The 24,788-nt window shown below is 40.9% G+C and overlaps 1 protein-coding gene across 2 annotated transcripts in view; it reads right to left on the bottom strand.

Moving 5' to 3' along the window:
* capn1 (calpain 1) overlaps positions 1-24,788 on the bottom strand; it is a 68,984-nt gene that overhangs the window by 24,547 nt on the left and 19,649 nt on the right. For both annotated transcript variants that reach the window (XM_060906272.1, XM_060906353.1), the window contains 3 exons: positions 15,963-16,032; positions 13,549-13,667; positions 2,968-3,101 (listed from right to left, as the gene is read on the bottom strand). In XM_060906272.1, the coding sequence (XP_060762255.1) occupies positions 2,968-3,101; positions 13,549-13,667; positions 15,963-16,032 (323 nt within the window). The remainder of the gene's footprint in view (positions 1-2,967; positions 3,102-13,548; positions 13,668-15,962; positions 16,033-24,788) is intronic.

The following is a 24,788-nucleotide window of genomic DNA, read 5'->3' as shown; positions in this document are numbered from 1 at the left end:
GATGCACACGTCAAGGTGCGCAGGTCGGACACTCTTGCATGAAATTAGCACAAAATTAATGTAGATATAAATATCTTATGTCAAATTATTATGGCATGTTACAAAAAATAAAGCAAAAAATCAGAATCCTCGTCTCCAATTTACAAGTCCGAGTGCAGTTAATGTCATCAGTGCTCAAGTCCAAGTCAAGTCACAAGTCCTTAAAATTAGGGCACAAGTCCTGGACTCGAGTACCACAAGCGTGCTTTATAGGAAAACTTGTATTTAAAAAAAAACCCCACCAAACCATAGCATCACTATGAAACAAATAAATGCTACATGCTTCAAAGACCTACTTAGATTTAAATCATCTCCAATTAGATCCAGATTGCTTCCAATAAAACAAAACAGTAGCAAATATTTCACCTGATCCAAACCTACTCTTTCCAGAATATCTCAATCGATCCTATTACCTGAAGCAGAGCTGTACATAGGTCTGTTTTAGAAATCCCGCTTTCTGTTTGTACCGACTGCAGAAATTCATTTCCTAATGAACTTGGTCCACATTTCAAAAAACAAAACAATGAAAACTAGTCATTTAAACCCTGTTACAAATATGTTGGTCGTCAAGGAATAATCAAACTCGACGTAAATTAAAATAAAAACTGAAATCGCCTGAATAAGAAAGAATGCAAGATATCCAAGCTGCCCATTTTGTTCCAAGGAAAAGCTGTGAATTTGAACCCTCGAACAGCAAGCCAATGTTGTCTCCTCTTTTAAAAAAACAAACAAAAAAACCCCACACACAACAGCTTATGTTAATAAGTTTATCTTCTTTAAAGATCTTTATTGAGGATGCCAACATGACAGAAGCGATTTACAGAAGGGTCCTTAAAAATATGTAAATAAATTAAAAACTATAAAAGTAATGCAAAATAAAATACGAAAAACACAAGTTTGTAGAGTGGTTTACAGCAACCCACAAAATAAAGTACAGTTATGAATAAAAGTGAAGAACACCGGTCCGACCAATCAAGTCGGGGGGGGGGATAAAAAAAATTTAAATCTGCAACACACACAGGTGCTTGAAAGTTTGTGAACCCTTTAGAATTTTAGATATTCCTGCATAAATATGACCGAAAACATCATCAGATTTTCCCACAAGTCCTAAAAGTAGATAAAGAGAACCCAGTTAAATAAATGAGACAAAAATATTGTACATGGCCATTTATTTACTGGGGAAAATGATCCAATATTACATATCTGTGAGTGGCAAAAGTATGTGAACCTCTAGGATTAATAGTTAATTTGAAGGTGAAATTAGAGTCAGGTGTTTTCAATCAATGGGATGACAATCAGGTGTGAGTGGGCACCCTGTTTTATTTAAAGAACAGGGATCTATCAAAGTCTGATCTGCACAACACATGTTTGTGGAAGTGTATCATGGAACGAACAAAGGAGATTTCTGAGGACCTCAGAGAAAGCGTTGTTGATGCTCATCAGGCTGGAAAAGGTTACAAAACCATCTCTAAAGAGTTTGGACTCCACCAATCCACAGTCAGACAGATTGTGTACAAATGGAGGAAATTCAAGACCATTGTTACCCTCCCCAGGAGTGGTCGACCAACAAAGATCACTCCAAGAGCAAGGAACGTAGTAGTCGGCGAGGTCCCAAAGGACCCCAGGGTAACTTCTAAGCAACTGAAGGCCTCTCTCACATTGGCTAATGTTAATGTTCATGAGTCCACCATCAAGAGAACACTGAACAACAATGGTGTGCATGGCAGGGTTGCAAGGAGAAAGCCACTGCTCTTCAAAAAGGACATTGCTGCTCGTCTGCAGTTTGCTAAAGAGCATGTGGACAAACCATAAGGTGATTGGAAAAATGTTTTGTGGACAGATGAGACCAAAATAGAATTTTTTGGTTTAAATGAGAAGCGTTATGTTTGAAGAAAGGAAAACGCTGCGTTCCAGCATAAGAACCTTATCCCATCTGTGAAACATGGTGGTGGTAGTATCATAGTTTGGGCCTGTTTTGCTGCATCTGTGCCAGGACGGCTTGCCATCGTTGATGGAACAATGAATTCTGAATTATACCAGCGAATTCTAAAGGAAAATGTCAGGACATCTGTCCATGAACTGAATCTCAAGAGAAGGTGGGTCATTCAGCAAGACAATGACCCTAAGCACACAAGTCGTTCTACCAAAGAATGGTAAAAGAAAAATCAAGTTAATGTTTTGGAATGGCCAAGTCAAAGTCCTGACCTTAATCCAATCAAAATGTTGTGGAAGGACCTGAAGCAAGCAGTTCATGTGAGGAAACCCACCAACATCCCAGAGTTGAAGCTGTTCTGTACGGAGGAATGGGCTAAAATTCCTCCAAGCTGGTGTGCAGGACTGGTCAACAGTTACCGGAAACATTCAGTTGCAGTTATTGCTGCACAAGGGGGTCACACCAGATACTGAAAGCAAAGGTTCACATACTTTTGACACTCACAGATATGTAATATTGGATCATTTTCCTCAATAAATAAATGACCAAGTATAATATTTTTGTCTCATTTGTTTAACTGGGTTCTCTTTATTTACTTTCAGGACTTGTGGGAAAATCTGGTGATGTTTTAGGTCATATTTATGCAGAAATATATAAAATTCTAAAGGGTTCACAAACTTTCAAGCACCACTGTACATGTTTATTTCTGTAATATCTAAAAATATATATAAGAAGAGAGAGACTATAAAGTAGCCATCAAACTGGCTTTAGGTTCAATCTTGTTGTCCTGTAAACATCATGTCTGACTGCTCCCACACGCATGGGAGTAAAAACTTCATCCTGCTGCAATATGATTACTTATTTGCCAGGGCATAATTCCTAAATCAACCTGAAAATCTGTAAATATTAACACCCTCAACTCAGCCAGGTTCAGACTGTATGTTTAGGAAAAGTTTGCGATCAGCATAAGATTATTTGTGTGCCCTTTGTCTTACTTGGCGTAGGCCTTTTCCACCAGAGCGCTCCAGAACTCGCCGCCCTCTGCAGAGTGCACAAACAGCAACTTCCCGTCTTTAACCGGCAGCCTGTCGTCAATCACCACATCAATCCACTCACCAAACTGCCAGAACTACAGAGAGAGAGAGAGAGAGAGAGAGAGAAGGAGCGAGAAAGAGAGACTGTTTCATACAAGGTGACAACAACCACCAGGTGGCAAAATGTCAGTCATTCGTGGAATTACAGAACACAGACTGTGCACATACATGCATGCTCAGGCAAGCATACACACACAAACACACACCCTTCTGAATTACCTCTGTACCTGCATTGTGATGAAACCAGCACTCGAATATCAAGTAACTTTACCGAGTTCACTCCAACAGGAGAGAATTCAGAGCAGCACTCGAGTACAGTGAAGCTAGCGGACTATGTGAAGTGTACGCTGGACGTTTTGCTGACTCGGAGGCACAATTTCACTCTCAGCTCGTGGAACAGAGGTCACAAAAGTCTGATACGCTCACACTGATCTCATAACTAAATCCCACAATCATGTCAGTTGTACTGATTTCACTTAGCAGGTCATCTGTACAGAGTCAAAGTGTGTCTCTGGAAAGCTTCCTTCTGACCCTCATTACTTCCTGTACTGTTCCTACTCATCATGCCAGATCATCAAATCCTTTCTGCTCCAGTGCTGCTTTGTAATTTTATTTTATGATGCCATGTTGTGAGTTTATGATCAGATTATTATCCAACAATGGGGAAATTTCCTGTTTGCAGCAGCACAGTGGATAGCAACAGAAGAGGACATATGAGGGCAAGTCAAAAAGTTCTAAGACAAATTGAAAAAAAAAATCTTTATTTATGAAAATAACACAGCCATTTCTCTACATATCCTCCATTTAAGTCTAAACACTTCTGCGAGCGGTGTTTCCATTGGAGAATTCCGTAGCTCGCATCAAATTTAAGACTTTGGTGGTAGCTTTCCAGGCAGTCAAGGGGTCACGTCCAGCATGCCTCCAGGCACTGATCCGACACTACATGCCAGCCAGACCCCTATACTCTGCTGCTACTGGTCGCCTGGCCCCTCCTCGACGCTAATGCCCAGCCCACTCAAGACTGCGGTCTGTCCTAGTTCCCTGTTGGTGGAATGACCTTCCCACCGAGGTCAGAACTGCCAACTTCCTGACCACCTTCAAATGTAGACTGAACACCCACCTCGTCAGGCTGCACCTCTTCCCTGCCCATTGTGTAATCGCGTAGTGGTCTTGACCAACCCAGGCTGTGTACTGTTTAGCCTGGTCATGATGACTGTTAGCCGTTGGGGTTTTATTTTTCTCTATTTAGTTGTACTTTGTCAGCTCATTTGTAGGGTTAGCTTGTGTTCCTTGGCTGTTTGTTGATTGTTACTTCAACAGAATATTACACTAGGTGTTATTCTGTCACTTGTTCAGTTGGCACTCGAACTTTCTTGTCCCTGACTTTTGCACTTGTTCTGTTGTACGCTGCTCTGGATAAGAGCATCTGCTAAATGTCATGTAATGTAATGAAGTCAGCTGAGGTGAGGAGAGAATATCATTCGTTAAAACTCCTCAGTTTTTGTCGCCGTTTTCAGCACCGAATCCAACTGTAGCGCTATATAAAACATAACCCATGACAAATCCATCTCCATGTTGGTAACTAACAGAAGTGTGTGATGCATAAGGAAAAACAAAAAAAAAACAAAAAAAAAAACACAACACTCCAGGGCATGATGTTACAGTGTGATGACGCCCACTAGCAGCATGCCCTGAAGTGTTTTCACCAACAATTACAGCATTCTGCCAGAGATTACAATTCTTTATTCATTAATGAATGACATGTATTGCTTTTGAAAAGTTTATAATTACATTTCATGCTGGGAAATGTCTGGGAAACAAGCTTGGTCCCATTAACACTTACATTATATAGCAGCTCCAGTCAGTTCCATCTGCTTATTTTTTACTCTCTTGAAGTTAATAATGCAATCAATCAATAAAAAAATAAATATGCAGCGTGTCTTCCTGTTTGACAAAGTGCAAACTGTCCTTAAGTGATCCACCCTAAAGACTTTCACTTGGGACAAAACCTTGTAAGCTTAAAGTTACAGCTTGACCTCGGACATTTTAGTCCTGACACTGGTGACTCCTTCCAAAATGTTACATAAATGTATCTACAGAAACCTCCACCAAATCAACAACTATTTTTTTCTTTGGCAAATAATAACATAAGAAAACCTTCTGATCAAACATCTGAGAAGTCATCAGTGCTGTGGTACATTAGGTCACGGTAATTTAATGCATTTTCCCAACATGGAACATTTATCGTCATATTTACACTTCAAGGTGTAAATTTCAAAGTCAAAAAAGTTAAAATCAAAGTTCCTCCCATGCCAGGACCTGGTCTTCCCAGGCAGTCTCCCATCCCAGTACTAACCAGGCCATTAAGGTGCATTGGGCGGCATCAATCTCTGCTTCCATGGCCCTTGGCCTCTCACCTATTACATAGCTAGGGTTACAGTAGGGGGCTGGTTCTCTGGTAACCACGAGAGTTTGACTCCCCACTTGCATCTGTATTGCAGCCAGATGGCAGTAGGTACCATTTTTATGATGGTCTTTAGTATGACCAGACCATGAGTAAAACTTGCAATCTCCCAATCAAGAGGCAGACATGCTAACCACCAGGCTAGCTTGCGGTAAATTTCAAGGTGTTCAAGAGGAAATTGCAACTTGCAATTCCCTGCCCCCTCAACTCGTCAACTTGGAGCAAATTAACATGACAGGTTACACTGTGAACAGTGTAATGTTCCACTTCTCTAGTTATAAATTAGTTTATAGCAGTATTAACAAACACAATACTTTGTTCAATCTAGAACACTGGCCATACCAATCATTGCTTTGTTTTGAGAATGTAATCAACAGAGTTATCACTAATGTGAGCCACCTAACTTGTTGCTAAGCTATTTGCTAATGTCCCCTGTTGTTGCTGTGCAACTTCAGTCCAAAATGTTGCATGAAATGTTTGAAAAAGTCACTACAGTAGAACAGCACCAGTAGCCATTCAGGCTTATAACTGCTAAAGTGTGCTTCAAGCAGCTTTTTTTGTGCTGAACACGCTCCAACAGAGCAAACAAAAACATGCTTTCGTGGAGGCATCTGTCATCATGTGTCCCCCCCCACCCCACACATCCTGAGATTAGAAATATGACAAATTTGTAATTTACCACTTACAGGTTTATGAAATACAAGATGGTGTACAGTACAGTGGAGGAGGTCAAACTGGACTGAGTAGATACTAATGCTGTAAGTGGCTTGGTGGGAGGCTGGATTAGGGATTAGAGACACCCTGCTGTTTCCCTGTGTGTGTGGGGTGGTGTTTTTTTTCCCTTTGGTTTTCTACGTACACATTGCCATATTCTCAGTAAATTATACCATTATATCACAGCGTGGCTGAATTCACTAGTCTGATTCGTCAGGTGTTGATAACAGCGGCTCTGACAGTAGTTGCATCTGCAAGGTTTATAATAATGAGCTTGATCTAATACGTTATCGTTTCTATAGTAACACATATGGACACTACACAGACAGGCTGAATACACATTGTATTTGTGCAATTAGGTTAGGTTGACATGGGGCAGCCTTGAGCTGAGGTGCCCTTGAGCAAGGTACCGAACCCCTGACTGGTCCCCGGGCACTCTGGTGTGGCTGCCCACTGCTCTGGGTGTGTGTGCGCGCTGCTTCAGATGGGTTAAATGCAGAGGATGAATTTCACTGTGCTTGAAGTATGCACGTGACAAATAAAGGTTTCTTCTTAATTGTTGATATGGTGAAGTTTTCTCTGAAGCGACGGTTATAAAGTTTTCCGATATGTGAAAGGCAGCACGGTGGGGAAGTGGTTAGCACTGTTGCCTCACAACGAGAAGGTGTGGGTTCAAGCCCAGGGGCTGACAGGGGCCTTTCTGTGTGGAGTTTGCATGTTCTCCCCGTGTCCGCGTGGGTTTCCTCTGGTTTCCCCCACAGTCCAAAGACATGCAGGTTAGGTTAACTGGTGACTCTAAATTGACTGTAGGCGTGAATGTGAATGGTTGTCTGTGTCTATGTGTCGGCCCTGTGATGACTTGGTAACTTGTCCAAGGTGTACCCCGCCTTTCACCCGTAGTCAGCTTGGATAGGCTCCAGCTTGCCCACGACCCTGTAGAACAGGATAAAGCGGCTAGAGATGATATGACATTGATCTTGCTCGGACGGCATGGTGATGTAGTGGTTAGCACTGTTGCCTCACAGCAAGAAGGTTCCGGGTTCGAACCCAGTGGCCGACAAGGGCCTTTCTGTGTGGAGTTTGTATGTTCTCCCCGTTTCTGCGTGGGTTTCCTCCACAGTTCAAAGACATGCAGGTTAGGCTAACTGGAGGCTCTAAATTGACTGTAGGTATGAATGGTTATTTGTGTCTATGCGTCAGCCCTGTGATGATTTGCTGACTTGTTTAGGGTGTACCCCACCTCTCACCCATAGTCAGCTGGGATAGGCTCCAGTTTGCCCACAGCCCTGCACAGGATAAGTGGTTACGGATAATGGATGAATGGAAAACAAGCTGTATTATTTTTGCCTCATTTAACTTCAAGAGAGTTTAAAAAAAAAAAACGGAGCTTATTGACAAAACTATCATTTAGCTTTAAATGTAAAGAATAAGAAATAACTTGTTTTGGGGATGTTTCTACAGCGCTGAACATTTAAACTATAAATGCATACATAAATTTTGTTGATATCAGAGAAACAGAACACTGGAACATGCTGCTGTAGGAAAATAATCACTATTGAGATGGTAACAGTAACTTCGCTTCACATCAGGCTGCATCGTACCACGCTGTTGTTCATTATTTTACTCCTGATGTAGACAAATTGTAATATAAAATAAATATACACAGTGCCCTCCATAATTATTGGCACCCCTTATAAAGATAAGTAAAAAGGGTTAGAAAAAAAATCCACCATTTATTGAAGGAGTTTCATCTCACACTGAAAAAATGAGAAAAAAAATCCAACTTTTAATTGAAAATATTTTTGAAGCATGTTTCCCTTTTAAATTGTCCATTTTTGAGTTGATTGGAGTGTGTAGGAACTTTCAAGCTGTAATCCATGACTTTCTGATTAACTGGGGAACAAATATGAGGTGACACAGAGGCCAAATTCCCTTAGTCATCCCCCAATATGGGAAAGATAAGACAGCACAGGGAATGTCAGGGAAGTCAGGGAATGGTTATTTAAAAAAAAAAAAAAAGCTACTCACTGGAAAATGTCCATTTCTACTGTTAGGGCAATAATAAAGTGGACACCAACTGGAGCTGTTACAGACTCACCTGGAAGAGGACCCAAGTTTATTTTGCCCCCACATACAGTGAGGAGGAGAGTAAGAGAGGCAGGGGGAAAATCCCCAAGGGTCACTGTTGGTGAATTATTTATTTAAAAAAAAATATATATATATATATACACACAAGTCTCCAAAGCCACCATCAGACTCCACCTCCACACCAACAGATTATTTAGAAAAAAGCCTTTTCTGTCAGTGAACCACAAACGTAAGCACCTGAAGTTTGCGAAATGCTATTACAACTTTGACTGGAACCATGTTCTGTGGTCTGATGTAGTGAAAATGAAGCTTTTTGGCAATAACACTCAAGCTGGGTTTGGTGTAAAAAGAAGAATGGCTATAATGAAAAGAACCCGATCCCAACTGTAAAATATGGTAGAAGTTCTGTGAGGTTTTGGGGCTGTTTTTCCTCCGAAGACCCTGGAAACCTTGTTAGGGTACATGGCATCATGGACCCCATGAAATACCAGGACACTTTAAATCAGAATCTGACTGCTTCTGTCAGGAAACTAAAACTGGGTTGTCCAGTTTTGATGATCCGAAGCATATGTCCAAATCAACACAAAAATGGTTATCTGACCACAGAATCAAGCTTCTGCCCTGGCCATCTCAGTCTCAGAACTTCACTGAAAACTGTGGGGTGAGCTGAAGAGGAGAGAGCACAAGAAAGGGCTGGGGACCCTGGATGATGTGGAGAGATTGTGTAAAGAGGAATGGGCTCAGATGCCCTGCTCTGTATCTCCAACCTTATAAAATGTCATAAGAGAGACTCTGTGCTGTTTTACTAGCAAAGAGAGGTTGTATAAAGTATTAAATGCAGGGGTGTCAATCATGGTGGCACACGTTTTTTGTTGAAAACAACTGTTTCTTGATGAGGGATTTGTTTTTCCTCTTAATAGATTTATTTACATTAAACGCTGGATTTTTCTAATTTTTTTTCACTGCAAGATAAACGGTTTACAAGGGTTGAGAATAATTGTGGAGGCCACTATGTGACAGGCTTCTAGTACTCGAATCCAACTCATGCCCTATTTTAAGGACTCATGAATTGACTCGGACGCGTGCATTAACTACATTTGGACTCGTGAATTGGAGACGAGGACTCTGATTTTTTTTTCATTATTTTTTGTAACATGCCATAATAATTTGGCACAAGATATATCTACATTTTATTCTAATTTCGTGCAAAAGAATGCACATTCACATGTTCAGGAACAAACTAACGTTAATGGCGCTAAAATGTCTGGAGAGAACGCCCCTAGGATTGTCTGCTTTGCTTATACAGACTTCTCGTGCAGTGGGGAAAAAAAAAATACACTGCTCTGTGTTCCATATGTAGAAGAACTATCGAGGAGACGGCGGGGACAACCTCGAACTTCAATCGTCATTTGGCAAGACTCCACCCAGAGAAGGAAGTGACATGCTATGTTCACTGCTCTGTTGATAGCGGGGCTTGCTTGCTGAGTGATGAACTAGCTAGTGTTAACCCTCTCTCATGTTATTTGCCCTGTTGATAGTGGGCGGGGCTTGCTGAGCAATGAACAAGCTTTTTATCTGTAGCCTATTAACTAAAATGGGGCAGTCGAGCAGGAACGTTAGTCCAACACAGTAGCAGGGACAGACTTGAACACTGGGGACTCGAGACTAGACTCGGACTCGCGGTTTAATGACTCGACTATAACACTGCTATGTGATTATATATACACACAAATGGAGAAAGATAGACAGACGAACAGACAGATAATCAGACTCAACCATTCAAAAAGCATTTCCAGTACATGGTAATGGACTATGAGTGCTGTACAGTTGTATGTTATCTACATGCTACAATCTTCTGTATGCCTGCACTTCTCCTTGTCCATCCTCTCGAGTTTATCAGTAACATTCTTTCTCCATGACAAATAACACTATATCTAAACAAGCACAAGTAGTGTGCATAAAAAAGTGCAAAAGAAATCTCTTACAGGTATACATGTCAGAGCAGAGACTGATTTAACTCTAGTGTCTCTAAAGCAGGTGTAAATGGATAGAGGGATCAACAGGGCTGTTGTTTTGCCCTTCAGGTTATGACATACTTTCTTTCCATTGCTTAATGATTGCACCAGGGAGGGAATTCCAGCAGACCTGCTGAGAAAAACACACTACATTCTCTTACTGCTATATTAATATGCATGAACACACATACAAGGGACTGGCAGTTAAAGGAAACGCATTATTCAGTATTCACTGGGCACTATTCTACTTAACTAGTAAAAACAAAGGAAAAAATTTAAGATGGTAGTCGTGCCAATAAAAATTCAAAAAGCACGACCCACCCTCTCTCTCTCGTCACACTGCAATAAAAACACCAATGCTACACAAACTGAAATCCCAGGTTTTCTTATTCCTGTGAGAAACACCCTGGAGGAGGAAATATTCATTTACAGCTAGAACCACACCTAAGCTGAACTGTACATGCAGTAAAAACACCCACCCACCCCCACACAATACTAACTCCACCCTCTTTCTCATGCAGTTTAGTGTCACTGTGCTTATTTGCGTAGCTGGCGTGCAGTAAAACCTGTTATGAAAAGAGATAAGACAGTAAAGAACAGAAGCAATGACTACAGAGAGGTCTGCTACAAACATATAAACAACAAACACACTCCAGTCAGTGTAGCACATAACACACGAAGTGCACTCAATGGGTTAAGAGAGAAGCCCGAGCCGTGTGTATGTGTACAGTATATGTGTGTGTTATATTTATTGAGTGAAGTCTATACACTTGTTCATACTGTATTACTCAGACACTTAGTAAGCTACCACTGCCTGTCCACTCTTACACTGTTACCATCCCTAATGAATAATTCTCGTTCATTCTATTCCACTTTCTAACCCATTCTACTCGTCTGTTATTATATTGCATTTTATTCTCTCCCATCCTCTCTGTCTCCTGCAATTTCTATTATTTCATTTCAATATTTTACCGTATAGTCTATTCGGTTTTATTCTATCCACATTCACTGGATATAAGCAATCGCACGCTCTGATTGGCTACTCTTCTACTAGGATATCAGCTCACATACCGCGAGTAGAGAAAAACAAAATGGCGGAACGTGTTACTGAAGACGAAATCAAAACTCTCCTCGAAAACAAAAATCACATTAAAAAAAGAGCAACAAAATATGGAATGAAAGTATTTGATGGTAAGAATGTTTTTTTTTTTTTTCACAAATCGCATTTTTCACAAATTGCTCCGGTCATTTCGCCGGTTTGTTTACATTCTACGCGGAAATGATTTTGTCGGATGTTTTGTATAAAGTTTTTATTTATCGAATGCGCAAAAAATAAAAATGCTCCGTTTCTCAAAATCCAATGAATGTGGATCGAATAAAACATTTATTCCACTCAACCTTGTCGTTACATGGCTTATAGTCGGCCTGTACTGTATGACTTGATTTCTTGGAATGTTAACCATTTCATTCCTTTCAATCCACTGCACTGTTTTCTGTTCAATGCCATTCTATTCGACTTCTATTATGTTCTATTCAATCCTATTATATTCCAATACTTTCTACTACAGAGTTCCCACTGGAGCTCATCATGCTCGTCATTGATGAACATAATCCATCAGTGACGAAGAGAAAATTACTAGCAGTCGTCACAGTCATGAATGTATTTGTTATCTTTATCATAACTCATCTTTTCTAGAAATCCCTCTGCAAATCCCTCCATTTGCTGAAATCCAACTCCAGTGAAGAGACAGCAGGAAGCCAGAGTGTAAACAATGAGCACACGCTTGTGACCAATAAAAACTGACTACATATAATGACCAAATGGGGGCCAAGCTTTTGACCAATCGCAGTGCATCTTAAATCAACCTGGTGTGGTGTTGTAATTATCTCTGTGTGAACCAAAAAGCGGCACAGTCTAAAGTGACAAAGTTTTTTGGGCAAGCTTCTTCAAGCACTGAAGATGATTTAAGGGCTGAAACAGCCACGGGAGAGACACACTCAGAGCCCCGACCATCCCCGAACACATCAGACTGTCTCAATAACACAAGGGTCGGTTTAAAAAAAAAAAAGCCAAAAGTGAAAGTGCGGTCAACCAGCAAGCCACTGAAGGGAGCATGTTTCGGGCAGTGTAACATGTTGACTCCCCGTGGCAAACGTATGATGTAAAACGCGGTGTCATTCAGTGTTCGGCTTGTAAACCAATGGGAAATTCAGATTTCTTCATTGTTGGTTGTTCCAAGATTCTTCTCAACTCTGTTCAATTGTAAATCAAGTTTTGTGTTGAAGTAAAGGCTAAAGGGAGTCCTAATACTGTACCTCTTTTGAATAATTCCCTGCTAAAATAACCTTATATAAGCTCAAACTAAAGAGGTTTATTTTAACTTGATGGTGCACAGGCTGCCCAAAATCAAGCCTCTTTTATTAGAGGCTGGAATGAAGCCCAAATTTTATATGTAATGGAGAGGCCGAACTGTATCTGTACATATATTTGAATTGTGCCAGTTTGGTTGGTATAAACCTGTATTAAGTCCACTTTGATAAATCGATAACTAAGAAAAAAAATACAGACTAAGTGAAGAAAAAAAGAAAAAGTGAAGAATACTTCTTTGACTTGATTTTTCAAGAGTAAAAGTGGGCAATATTTTTCAGAACCCAGGAAGAACCCTGCTACTCTGTTTAATTCCATTGCATTTAATTCCACGTTATTCCCTTCTCTTCGATTCTGCCCTATTCCTTTTTATCAAATCTCCAATCCTACCCATTCTATTGGGATTCCATTCATTTCTATTATATTCCATTTGTTTCCATTCATTCCACTGGTTTTCTTTCCAATTCCTTTCTATTTCATTACATTTCAGACATTTAAGCAGACGATCTTAGCCAGAACGACATTCAACAATTTTTGAACAAGTGGGAGGAAACCCACGCAGATACAGTGACAACATGTAAACTCCACACAAAAAGTCCCCTGTCGGCCATGAGGTTCGAGCCCGGAACCTTCCTGCTCTGAGGTGACAGTTCTAACCACTGCACTACTCTGTCTCTGCTCATGAATATTTCATTTCATTTTACTATCCCATCCATTTCGAATTCATTTTATCCTATTCCATTCTACTCCATGTCATTGGCCCAACATCTCTTAAGTACAGCTTAGTCTGTGTGTGTGTGTGTGTGTGTGTGTGTGTGTGTGTGTGTGTGTACCTGGAAGTGAAAGATACCAGCGTAGTCGTCACTGAAGCTCTGTCCATGTGGAACCACACGGTGCAGCAGGTTATCATTAAGAGTGAGAGAAGCAATAGCAGCCAGCAGCCAACAATCACCTGCAACACACACACACAAACACACACACACTCAATGCGTTTACATACACATAAAGAGAATCGAATTTCTGCTGTTGCTCGACTGAAATCGAAGTTCAAAATGCCATGTATACGCCTTAATTCGGCTGAAATTGAACCGAACTTGATTTCTCGGAATCGAACTACACGACCTAGATTATGCGATTTCTGCCGAGCTACTTAGTGCATGTATACCCTATTGAGCTACGTATTCGAGCTACTTACTTCAGCACTGCCCCTTCCGGAAGTGACGAGACCACAAGGGAAACACAACAGCCTCGGTCGGCATGACAACGAATCATGACAACGGCATGAATCTTTTCTTTTTGTGGCATTGTTTGCACTGTTAAAATTTAGCTCACTTACTGTATCACCAAATACATCTGTACAGCTGTTGCATAGCTGTGAATTGTGTACATAAACAAGTCATTGTATGTGTGTGTGTGTATATACACACACAAATATATGTCCAACATCTGAAGAATGTCAATAAAAACAAAACAATTGAACTTTTTGTGTGTTTATTAAGACATAAGTTAAATTGTAAGCAAAAAAATATATATTTTTTTGTAAGCAAAAAATGGACTTTAGAAAAATATTATTGTACAAAATAAGTTGTCTTACAAAACAGTGTTCTGCGCCGGACAGTTTGTAGCCATACAGTCTGTTAGAGCAAGCCGAACAGCTTGAACACGGAACTGCCAGTGTTGCCAGATTGGGGGGTTTTAAGTGCATTTTAGCGGATCTGAACATGTTTTGGGCTGGAATACGTCAGCAGTATCTGGCAACACTATAGCTCTTCTTCATGACGACAACCGGAAGTGTACCAACACGATGGGGCGTGTAGCGCCACGTGTGGCTCGGGTGCACAATGCACCTTGCACAATAGCCCGATTTCACTTGTGCATGTAGGATTGGATTTCTCTGGCACCCCTGCTGGGACCCTTTGCTCGATTACCGACAGTAGCTCGATTTGGACGTGCATGTAAACGTACTGACTTACTTTATTCAGTCAGAGGTGATGGTTAGTGTGTACTGATCATGTTTTGTACTTCCCCTACTCCAATGCACCTCATTTTTGAATCAGCTCCATCAGAAAATGGGATACCAAACTGCTTATTTAGAATAATTATGGCCATGTGCACTTTTTTCTAAGTGCTTCCATCATGGTGTTTCAGACCAACATGAGCCTAAAGAGCATTTCTAAACACAACACACTGACAATTACTGACTCATGTTTAAGATTTTCTTACAGATTTTTAAGTGTTGGTACAAGACTACGCTTTGTGTAATGTATTTAATTCACGTGAATAATCATTTACTTGTAGTCCACTTTAACAGGTCAGTGTACCCGTCATCCATCTAATGAATAAAACTACCTTTCCAAATGTCTCTGTCTTTATTGTTTACATACCAGACTGTCTGAGCTCTTAAACACAAAAGATGAACTACTACGCTTCCAAATAAAGACAAAAGCAACTGAACCATGCCAAAAAGATGATGTGGTGTGTAAATTTATCAAAGAATATTCAGGACCAAAATATGACAGTAATTACTGTACAACAAGGTTCACCCAAGGACTTCGCCAGCAGAAACCTGGGACCTGACTCAAGACTCCGAGGTGGCGATTTGGTTTACAGTTAATAAATGCCAAGGTTATAAACAAGCTGAGGCAGTTCTCCAGACGCAGAACCATTAATTACACCCAACCTCTTGAGAAACAAAACTGTTGCAGATGCAGATGTTTTTAGTGCAGCGTCACAACATAATAAAGGAAACTGCGGAAAAAGGGCAAGCTTCTTTCCAAGGGTGACCAATTAAAGGAAAATATGGTTGCTATGGTTTTGCTGTAGGATGCATGGATTTATTTTTGATGGAATGTTGTGCATCCACTTGTCCTCTTAGAGTTAATGCAAATCAGTGCAAAGTTCTTCTAACTGTTCAACTTTATCCTCCACTGAAACATCTCTGTCCTGATGGGAATGATCTCTTGCACAAGGAGTACCTTTATTGTTCTGATGAGGATGAAAGTGATGCGAATCATATACTACGGCCTTCACGACCATCATCAAACAGCAACTGAAGGAATATCTTTTGGAAGAACAATATTCATTCATTCCCCCAATCCAGTTCCACAGACTGTTCTGGAGGCATGTGGTGACCCAAAACCTTACTAAAAACACTATGTTAGTTTTCTTTTAATTTGTCACCTGATTGGAGGTACATACTGTAATTCTTTCGGTCTGATCTGATCTGTCACTACTATCACAGACTCACCCAGTGCTCCCTGACAGATATCTGTGCGAGTGGCTCCATCCATGATGAACTGGGGACGAGAGCTGAGCTCCTGTAAAGACACACACACACACACACACACACAGTTCTATATGTGAACAAATCAGGACACAAAAAGAAAGTTGGTGTGTTTGACCATATTGTTGAGGAACACCAACACACCAAGAAAACACAGATAATCAAGGCTGGTTTATGTTTCATAACAGGTGCTCACGTGAAACGCCTAAAACCAAAGTTCTGAAACCAAAGATAAACAAGATAGTTTTAGTTTATCTAAGGATGTAATGCAATGTCACTATCTATCTATATCTGCATTTAAACCTGAAGGGGAATTATCTACACCAGAAAGTCCCCTGCCCCTCCTTCTTTCTATCTATCTATCCATTCTTTAAGCGAGCCCGACAACTCTGTCCTGAAAACACTGGGGCAAAAAAAAAATCCCAAAGTTTGAAATGGCAGCACTGTCAGCACAGTGTGTGAATTCTGGCTCTGACAGTTCATCAACCTCAGCTACATCATTGCAGTTCATAGCAGAGCCCCATACTTAAGAGAATATGGTAATGCTTCAACCCGATTTTTGATGGCTTTGACCATACAATGTCCGTACATATGAATGACAAACGTGTAAACATGTACCACCACAGGGAACTCGACCGTAAGTGCAAGGCAACGTATCTCAAACACTTGACCGCTGGACAATGAAATTTGTACCTTTATTTACATAAGATAGATGGGTTTTTAATCCAGCACTTATTTTTAATTTGCTTTTGAAAAAAAACGACATGGGATTACTTACTAACACATTTAACAGAAACTATTCACAACAGTTTCATATAAATCTAGTTCAACCAGTTATTAGTCCATTAGCTTGTTGGACAGTTGACAAAAACTGTCATGTAAGGGTGGAAGATGGATGTAAATCGCAGAAAGAGTTTGATCAAAAACACGTGAGCAAACAGATCCAAAATGCAGACAAAGGCAGAGTCAAAAAACAGGCAGTGGTTGAGTGAGGCACAGACAGGATATCAGAGGTAATACCAAAACCACAAACAGGGTCAAAATCAAACAAGAAGACAGAGTCGTCTATATCCCCTGCCCTATATACCAAGTTTCAAGATACAATGTGTCACATTTTTCAAGTTCTGCTGCAGGAAACCAACCCTACCTCTTTACACTGACCTCAGCAGCCCATGGCATAAACCCACAGGACCTTTGGTCCAGGTGAGCTAAAAATTAAAATCTCACATTTCTTAGTATCAAAAGGCACATATACATTACTTAATCAACACATAATACCAACTTTCAAGACCGTACCACTCATAGTTTTCAAGTTCTACTCTGGAAACAAAACCTAATGCCGCTTTTCCACTACAAACGCGGCTGAGCCGTGCCGTGCCGAGTCGAGCTGAGCGGGGCTGTTGGAGTTGCATTTCGACTACAACCGCGCTGAACCGTGCTGGCTGGAAGTGGGTGGACACATTGGGTGGAGTTAGCGAAAGTGGGTGGACGTCACGTGATGTCGTTAAGCAGCGCAAACAGTGACATCAGTGACAGTGGCGGAACAAGTCAGAGCCGGGCCGGGGGCGGGGCAAATGACCGGGCCCTTTATTAAAGCTTATCATAACATCATTTTAGGCTACAAAATGTCCGCAACTGCGGTGTTTACCAATTTCAACACTACCAGGTGCAACTATGTTATTTAGTACATCAAGTCCTTCAAACGAACATGTAACTCAGAAACAAAAAACATTAGGATACTGTACATGGCTCATAATAAAACATCAATAGCCTATACTGTGCACATTATTTGAAGGGCATACGAATGAGCGCTCAGAGTGGTGACAGGAAGAGTCAGAAATAAAAGGAGGGCGGTGCAAACCTCACTGAATGCACTGTGTTTACCAATTTCAACACTACGGGGTGCAACTATGTTATTTTGTACATTAAGTCCTTCAGACGAACATGTAACTCAGAAACAAAAAAACATTAGGCGACATACTGTACATGGCTCATAATAAAACATCAATAGCCTACTGCGCGCATTATTTGAAGGGCATACGACGAGCCTTGCGCTCCGCGAACTCGTCCACGATGCTCTGTATGTCACTGATTCAGTGAGCTTTTAAGCGGTAGTCTCACGACCCGAATAGTAAACAATAAACATGGAGGACATGGTGTCGTTAGTGTTGCTGGTCTTGGTGCTGTGGCTTGTTGTCACCGACAACGCGGACAGATACTGGCAAGAGCGTATAGATGAGGCGAGGCGCATAAGGCTTCAGAAATTCTCGTAATTCGTAATTATTCTTCTTCCGGGTTTGCGGTGTTTACAGATCCCAGCGCGCTCACGGGGCGTGTGTGGGCATGTGAGGACACTCCTCCTCACCAATCAGTGCACAGGGGAGTGTCTGCTCACGCCCCCAACCTGAGTCGGCACGGTTTGGCTCGCTTCAGCCCCACTCCAAAACGGTGCGAGTTTTAGGGGCTAAGCAGGGCTGAAACGAGCTGAGTCGTGCTGGTTTTTGGTAGTCGAAACGTGAGCCGTGTCGGGCTGAAGTGAGCTGAAGCGAGCTGAAGTGAGCTGAAAAAGGGTAGTGGAAAAGGGCCATAAGACTAACCTGAGAGACTAAGTCTGTAATTGTTTCCATGGAAACATGAAAAATTTTAATTTCTCAAATTTCTTAGTATAAAAAGGCACATCTACATCACCTTGTTAACATGTATACCAAGATTCAAATCTGTATCATGAATTGTTTTGGATGTGCGCTCCGGAAACGAACATTGCTCTTAGAAACGAAGTCAAAATCTATTTATGTAAAAACTTGAAAAATACTTTTTTCCAAAAATCCAAAATAGCAAAAGGCACCAGTTCATATGCTGCTTGATGTGTATACAAAGTTTCATGAAGATATCTTCAGTAGTTTTAAAGATATGGCCCAGAAACGAAAAAGTAACCGGATGGACGGAACTCATTTCTATATCCCTCCCCGCCAAAAAAAGGGACACAAAATACAAGACTTTTGCAAAGTCTGTGTGTTATTAAGGAGTCCTTATATGATTGCGCTGTGATTGAACTCTAATCAGGAACAGGTGCATGGTAATATGTCCTAATGGCGTGCGCACACTTTGCAATCTGCATCTGCGTGCTCCGAACTCCAGCAGGCGTGGACGTGAAAGATGTAACCAGAAAACCGTTTGACGTATCAAGTTTGAAATTCGAACATATCTATATAGTAATGATGTAAAGTGAAAGCACTGGTTCACTGCTGTCTACCAGGCATTCAGCAGAGTCACACTATAATGTGTTGTTGTTTCTGGTGCATGGCATGCAGTGTCAAAGAAAGGAATGAATATGTATCGTAACTGTCATGACAATCTCATTATTAGTCTCACGGTCATAAGATAATGCAGCAATTTATTGACACGAAATACACAACACTACACAAGTCAATGGTTCATTCATGGTGCTCTATTATTATTATATTCAGGTTGACTTTGTACCCTTGCAAATATTTTGCTCATACACTCATCGGGAGCTCCGCTTTTAGTCAGTACCTATATGAGTTGACCTCAACTAGATACACGTCTTTTCTATTGGTTCTATTTTGCCAAATGTAAACCATCATCCTAACTTAAACCACCACAAACAAAGCTGAATGAATGAAGGTGGAAAGGCATTGTACAGGTCTTTATTTAGTCATACCTGACCACTCATACACCCTTATTAAAAGTAAAAGCCTCCTAATTGCACAGGTTTTTTTTTTTTTAGTTTTTTGGCCTGTCCCATAGGATCTTGGTCATCATGCACCCCTCTAGTCTCAACCAGATGTGAACCTTTCTGAAAAGCTTTAAAAAAAAAAAAAAACACACAACACACACACACACAACAGTGGATCTCCTGTTTGTATCTGCTTGGAACCAGAGGTGGACAATAATGAAGTACATTTACTTCAGTACACTTTTTGAGTATCTGTACTTTACTTAAGTACTATTTTTATTTTGGAAACTTATGACTAACTTCACTACATTTGAAAGGCAAATATGGTACTTTTTACTCCACTACATTTCTATTAAGGTCCTCGTTACTCATTACTATGAAGCAGCTTTGAAAGTGGATGGTTTTTTTTTACCTTTTCTTTTCTAAAACATGATTGTTTTTTTCCGCAGGTGACACTGAGACAGCCGATCAGTAAATCACTAGGGTCACGTCACATCCCTAGACTGTATAAAATCAAGTTCACTTATTTCTCAGCAGCATTATTTAACACAATCAGTTGATGGCAGAATGGAAGGAGGCGGTTCTTCTATAGAATGCACGCACTCAAACCCATGTTTCAGTTTTCTGAAAGGATTAAAGATTCATTTTGTTTTAAACGTTTGCTTTGTTTGCTGAAAACGAACCACATCACGGCCTACAAAAACTCGCCATCCAACCTGCAGAAGCATATTGAGGTATATAAACATTTTATTCCAAGAGAAAGCTTGCAATGAAGTTGTCTGTGCTTTTAGAGCTAGCGATAACTTTGCAATAGCTATGCAGTCTGGTTAGTCAAATGACTTTCTATGGATTTGCTCAGCAAGTTGCCGTAGCCTTGTCCACGGCTAACTTAGTTAGCATGTAAAAATGGAGTTACGCTAACATGAATAACATTAACTTGTCTGAAGTCCTTTCAGAAATATGTTTTATCATAATCTTGCCAAATAAACAGAATGGAGAGATCTTTCTTTTCTAGTAACGTTAGCTACCCAATATGATTTTGAGTTTGAAAAGAATCTGCTAGCATGTCAGGTGGAGTGTCACTGACTAGCTAGCCTAACGTTAACCCATTGACGCCGGATGCTGCGTCACGCAACATTGCCCCTAGCGCCGGTTGTTGCATAACGCAACATTGCCCCAAATGCCGGTTGCTGCATAACGCAGCATTGTTGATTTGTCATTATTTTCAAGACTCATCTATGTGTTAACAAATGTGTTAGTGTTAATGCTGAATGAGCATGATCCAGTAAAAGCAGAGAATTTTATCTTTTAAATGCAACTTACTTCATGTCTTTATGTGCTTCAGAGGCTGAGATATTGAATTTTTCATAGGCGTTTTCAATTAATTATTTTTATTTCAGAAAACCCTCAGGCAGATGGGGACCTTTTCTAAAAACTGGCTTAGGCATTTGCAGACGTTTTTTTGCAGGCGTTTCAGGCGTCAATGGGTTAAACCACCACGATGGCACAGCACGCGTTCATTTTGTGAATTCACATTTCTGTCTTTGGTAACTGCATTAGGTTTTGTAAGCGTTGTGGCAATAATACAACAATGCATTGACAGAAAATGTACTTTTAATACTTAAATATTTTTAAAAACAAGTACTTCAGTACTTTAACTTAAGTAAAAATTTGACTGTACAACTTTCACTTGTATCGGAGTAACATTTGACCAGTGAGATCTGTACTTTGACTTAAGTAATGAAGTTGGGTACTTTGTCCACCTCTGCTTGGAACACAATATCTGATCGTTCCAAACTTGGTTACACTTCTAATCTCATCATAGCTGCAAAATCAAATCATTTCCCCCATCTTTCTCAGACATCACTATTGGTGGACAGAGTTGGTGCGTTTGTTTTGAGGAGTGGCGAAGTAAATCATTACTTCCCCAACAACTTTTTTGACTTCCTTATAGGTTCAGAAGCGTGTGCAGAAGGAAGAATCAGCCAGCCTTCCTTCACACAGCCATTCCTCATTTCCTTGGAAATCCATCCATTATCTATAACTGATACCTGTCAGGGTACATTTAGTTGGAAATATGCTATAAACTCAAAACCTGGTCTGAATGACTCTCTCATTGGTGCATGGCCAACGCTTAGCTCTGTTGCAGTGTCTCTGCTCTCAGAATGAGCCCACAAGCAATCTTACTAAATTACTATCAGAGCAGCACCCATCCCTTTGTTTCCCACAAATCACTTAGAGCTTGGCATGAATCACAACACACTCTACCTTCTTTCTTTCCCACACTCGTCTAGAACAAGGCAGGTCTTTATGCGAACAAAGAGGTAGTCGCCATGCAAGCACTCCTTCAAGAACTTAAGAAGTTAATGTGCATTTCCACCAGAGAAACCAGAACCATTTTTACAGTCCTGGCCGATACTTTCAGTAACCTTTAAACTTCCTGCTCCTGTGTAAGTACTTTCCTACTGTACCAACCAGGAGCCACTGAGGCAGAACTTACAGTCAAAGTTTTCCAAACTCGTACATCACAGAATTACTAACTTTTTTGGAAATAATAATAATAAAGTTGAATTTATATAGCGCCTTTCAAGAAACCCAAGGACGCTTTACAATTATAGACAAAGGGAAAAAAATAAAGGAAAAAAATAAGAATAAAAAAAATAAATGAATAAATAATAAAAAATAAAAAAAGTCCACCAAGTAGGGCCAGGATGTAATTCCCGTGGTGTAGCAGCCACAGTCCCACCAAAAGGCGCATGAAAACGAGTCCCACATCTCCAGCACAGCCGCCGCCAGCCACATCGCTCGAACACCACGCCGTGGATCCACAAAGCGAGCAGAGAAGCTCCGCCACGCAGAGCGCTGGTGTGTCCCAAAACGCCTGCACAGCTGCTGCGACGCCACCGAGCAACATCGCTCGGAACATCATGCCAAGCGTTAAAGCGCAGAACAACCACGATGTAAAATGAGCAACGAGCTCACTGCGGTCTACAGCTGGGAGCGCAGGCATCGCCCACTGAGAACCAAGGCCTGGAGGGAAACCAACGCCCAAAACTGGGTCCGGAGCTACACCACAACCGGCGGACAAACACTCAAACAAACATCAAACTACACAAACACACAGAAAAAAAATAAATTGAAAAAGAAAGAAAATAAAAATAAAATTAAAAAAGCTCTGGTGAGAAGCGGCAGCCAGAATGCGCACGACGTACTCTCAACCGGAAACGGAAACGAAAAAAAGAAAAAAAAAAATAGATCAAGGCCAAAAAAGTAAAAGGAAATGGTGCGTTTAGCTAACAAGAATCATTTTGTTTTTACACTGATGGCATGTTAACATCATATTACATTTCATTACGTTAATGGCATTTAGCGGGCGGCACGGTGGTGTAGTGGTTAGCGCTGTCGCCACACAGCAAGAAGGTCCAGGTTCGAGCCCCGTGGCCGACGAGGGCCTTTCTGTGTGGAGTTTGTATGTTCTCCCCGTGTCCGCGTGGGTTTCCTCTGGGTGCTCCGGTTTCCCCCACAGTCCAAAGACATGCAGGTTAGGTTAACTGGTGACTCTAAATTGACCGTAGGTGTGAATGTGAGTGTGAATGGTTGTCTGTGTCTATGTGTCAGCCCTGTGATGACCTGGCGACTTGTCCAGGGTGTACCCCGCCTTTCGCCCGTAGTCAGCTGGGATAGGCTCCAGCTTGCCTGCGACCCTGTAGAACAGGATAAAGCAGCTAGAGATGATTAGATGAGATGAATGGCATTTAGCAGACGCTCTTATCCAGAGCAACATACAACATACCCAGAGCAGCCTGGGGAGCAGTTTGGGGTTAGATGCCATGCTCAAGGGCATTTCAACCATTCCTGCTGGTCCACAGAATCGAACCAGCAACCTTCTGGTCCCAAAGCTGCTTCTCTAACCATTAGGCCATGGCTTCCCCATATTCATACAACAAAAGAAAACAACACAACTCCAATCTCAATAGCCTCCATGTTTGAACCAGTTCCATAACTTTGGTGGAAATGTGTGTAATATATACAGTATACAGAAGAATCAAAAATGGCTTTTTGTTTTGGGAAAAAAAATGCTGGCAAATACGTGGTGAATAAAGAAATGATATCCCTTGCTCCAATGTGCTGACTAAAATAAAGAAATGCCAGTCCACCAGATTTTCATACCAGATGCTCAGATTATATATTTTAAGTTATACCTGCTGGATTACACAACCATATGCAAGAAATACAAACCAAAGTGAAATTGAACCAAAGAAAGTTACTGTAAATCTGACATGAAATCATGTGCACGCAACCCAAAGTGGTCCATTTTCCAGGCAGAAAGCCTTCAAAAACGTCCATAATGTTTCAGCTAGGTCTAAAGCGCATTTCTGGACCAGAATGACACTACTTTTACGATGGATTTGCAAAACAGCTACAGGTAATTTAATTTGATGCCTCATTAATTGCTTGGCACCATGTCAAATTTATTTTTGGCACTGTGCCAGTTATGTCAGAATATTAGTTGCTAATACTCTGTTTATAGCATGGGACCAACTTTAACCTGTACAAAATGTTACCAACAAAGCTACAACTGTTGTTGATCCAAGATAGTCAGTCATAAAATGTGTCTTTATTCTTTCTAACCTCTGAACATGCAGTGTTGAAAACATGGAGACCAGGACTCAGAATCAGTCAGTACATGTACAATGAATGGACGCTGTCTAGTGTTTGCTCATATCTGGTTCTGGACAGTAACTACATGGTAGTCATTTAAAACGAATCCTTGTTTCAAATCCTCTAAACCCAGCCTCAGCCCAACACAGTCATGGATGATGTTAAAAGTGGTAAATGTATCCCACTATTGAGGTGATTATAAATTGATAGTTACTGGATCAGCCAGCGAAAACGGTGCAAAATATTATGGCGTCGAAAAGTGCATTTCTACGCATTTTGTAAAAAGAGCATCTGGTACAAAAATCCTGTGGCGCGACACAAATAGATACATGAATTCCTCAGGAATGGTAGACTCTGCATGATCAAATTTCTAATGTATCACATTTGCCGCCTTAACAAAAAAAGTTAGCGAGTCATTACGTCTATAAGAT

This window comes from Neoarius graeffei, chromosome 1 (assembly GCF_027579695.1).
Source record: "Neoarius graeffei isolate fNeoGra1 chromosome 1, fNeoGra1.pri, whole genome shotgun sequence".
In the NCBI taxonomy this organism is placed as follows: domain Eukaryota; kingdom Metazoa; phylum Chordata; class Actinopteri; order Siluriformes; family Ariidae; genus Neoarius; species Neoarius graeffei.
Note: the sequence above shows the minus strand (reverse complement) of the source record. Positions and strands in the feature narration are given on the sequence as shown.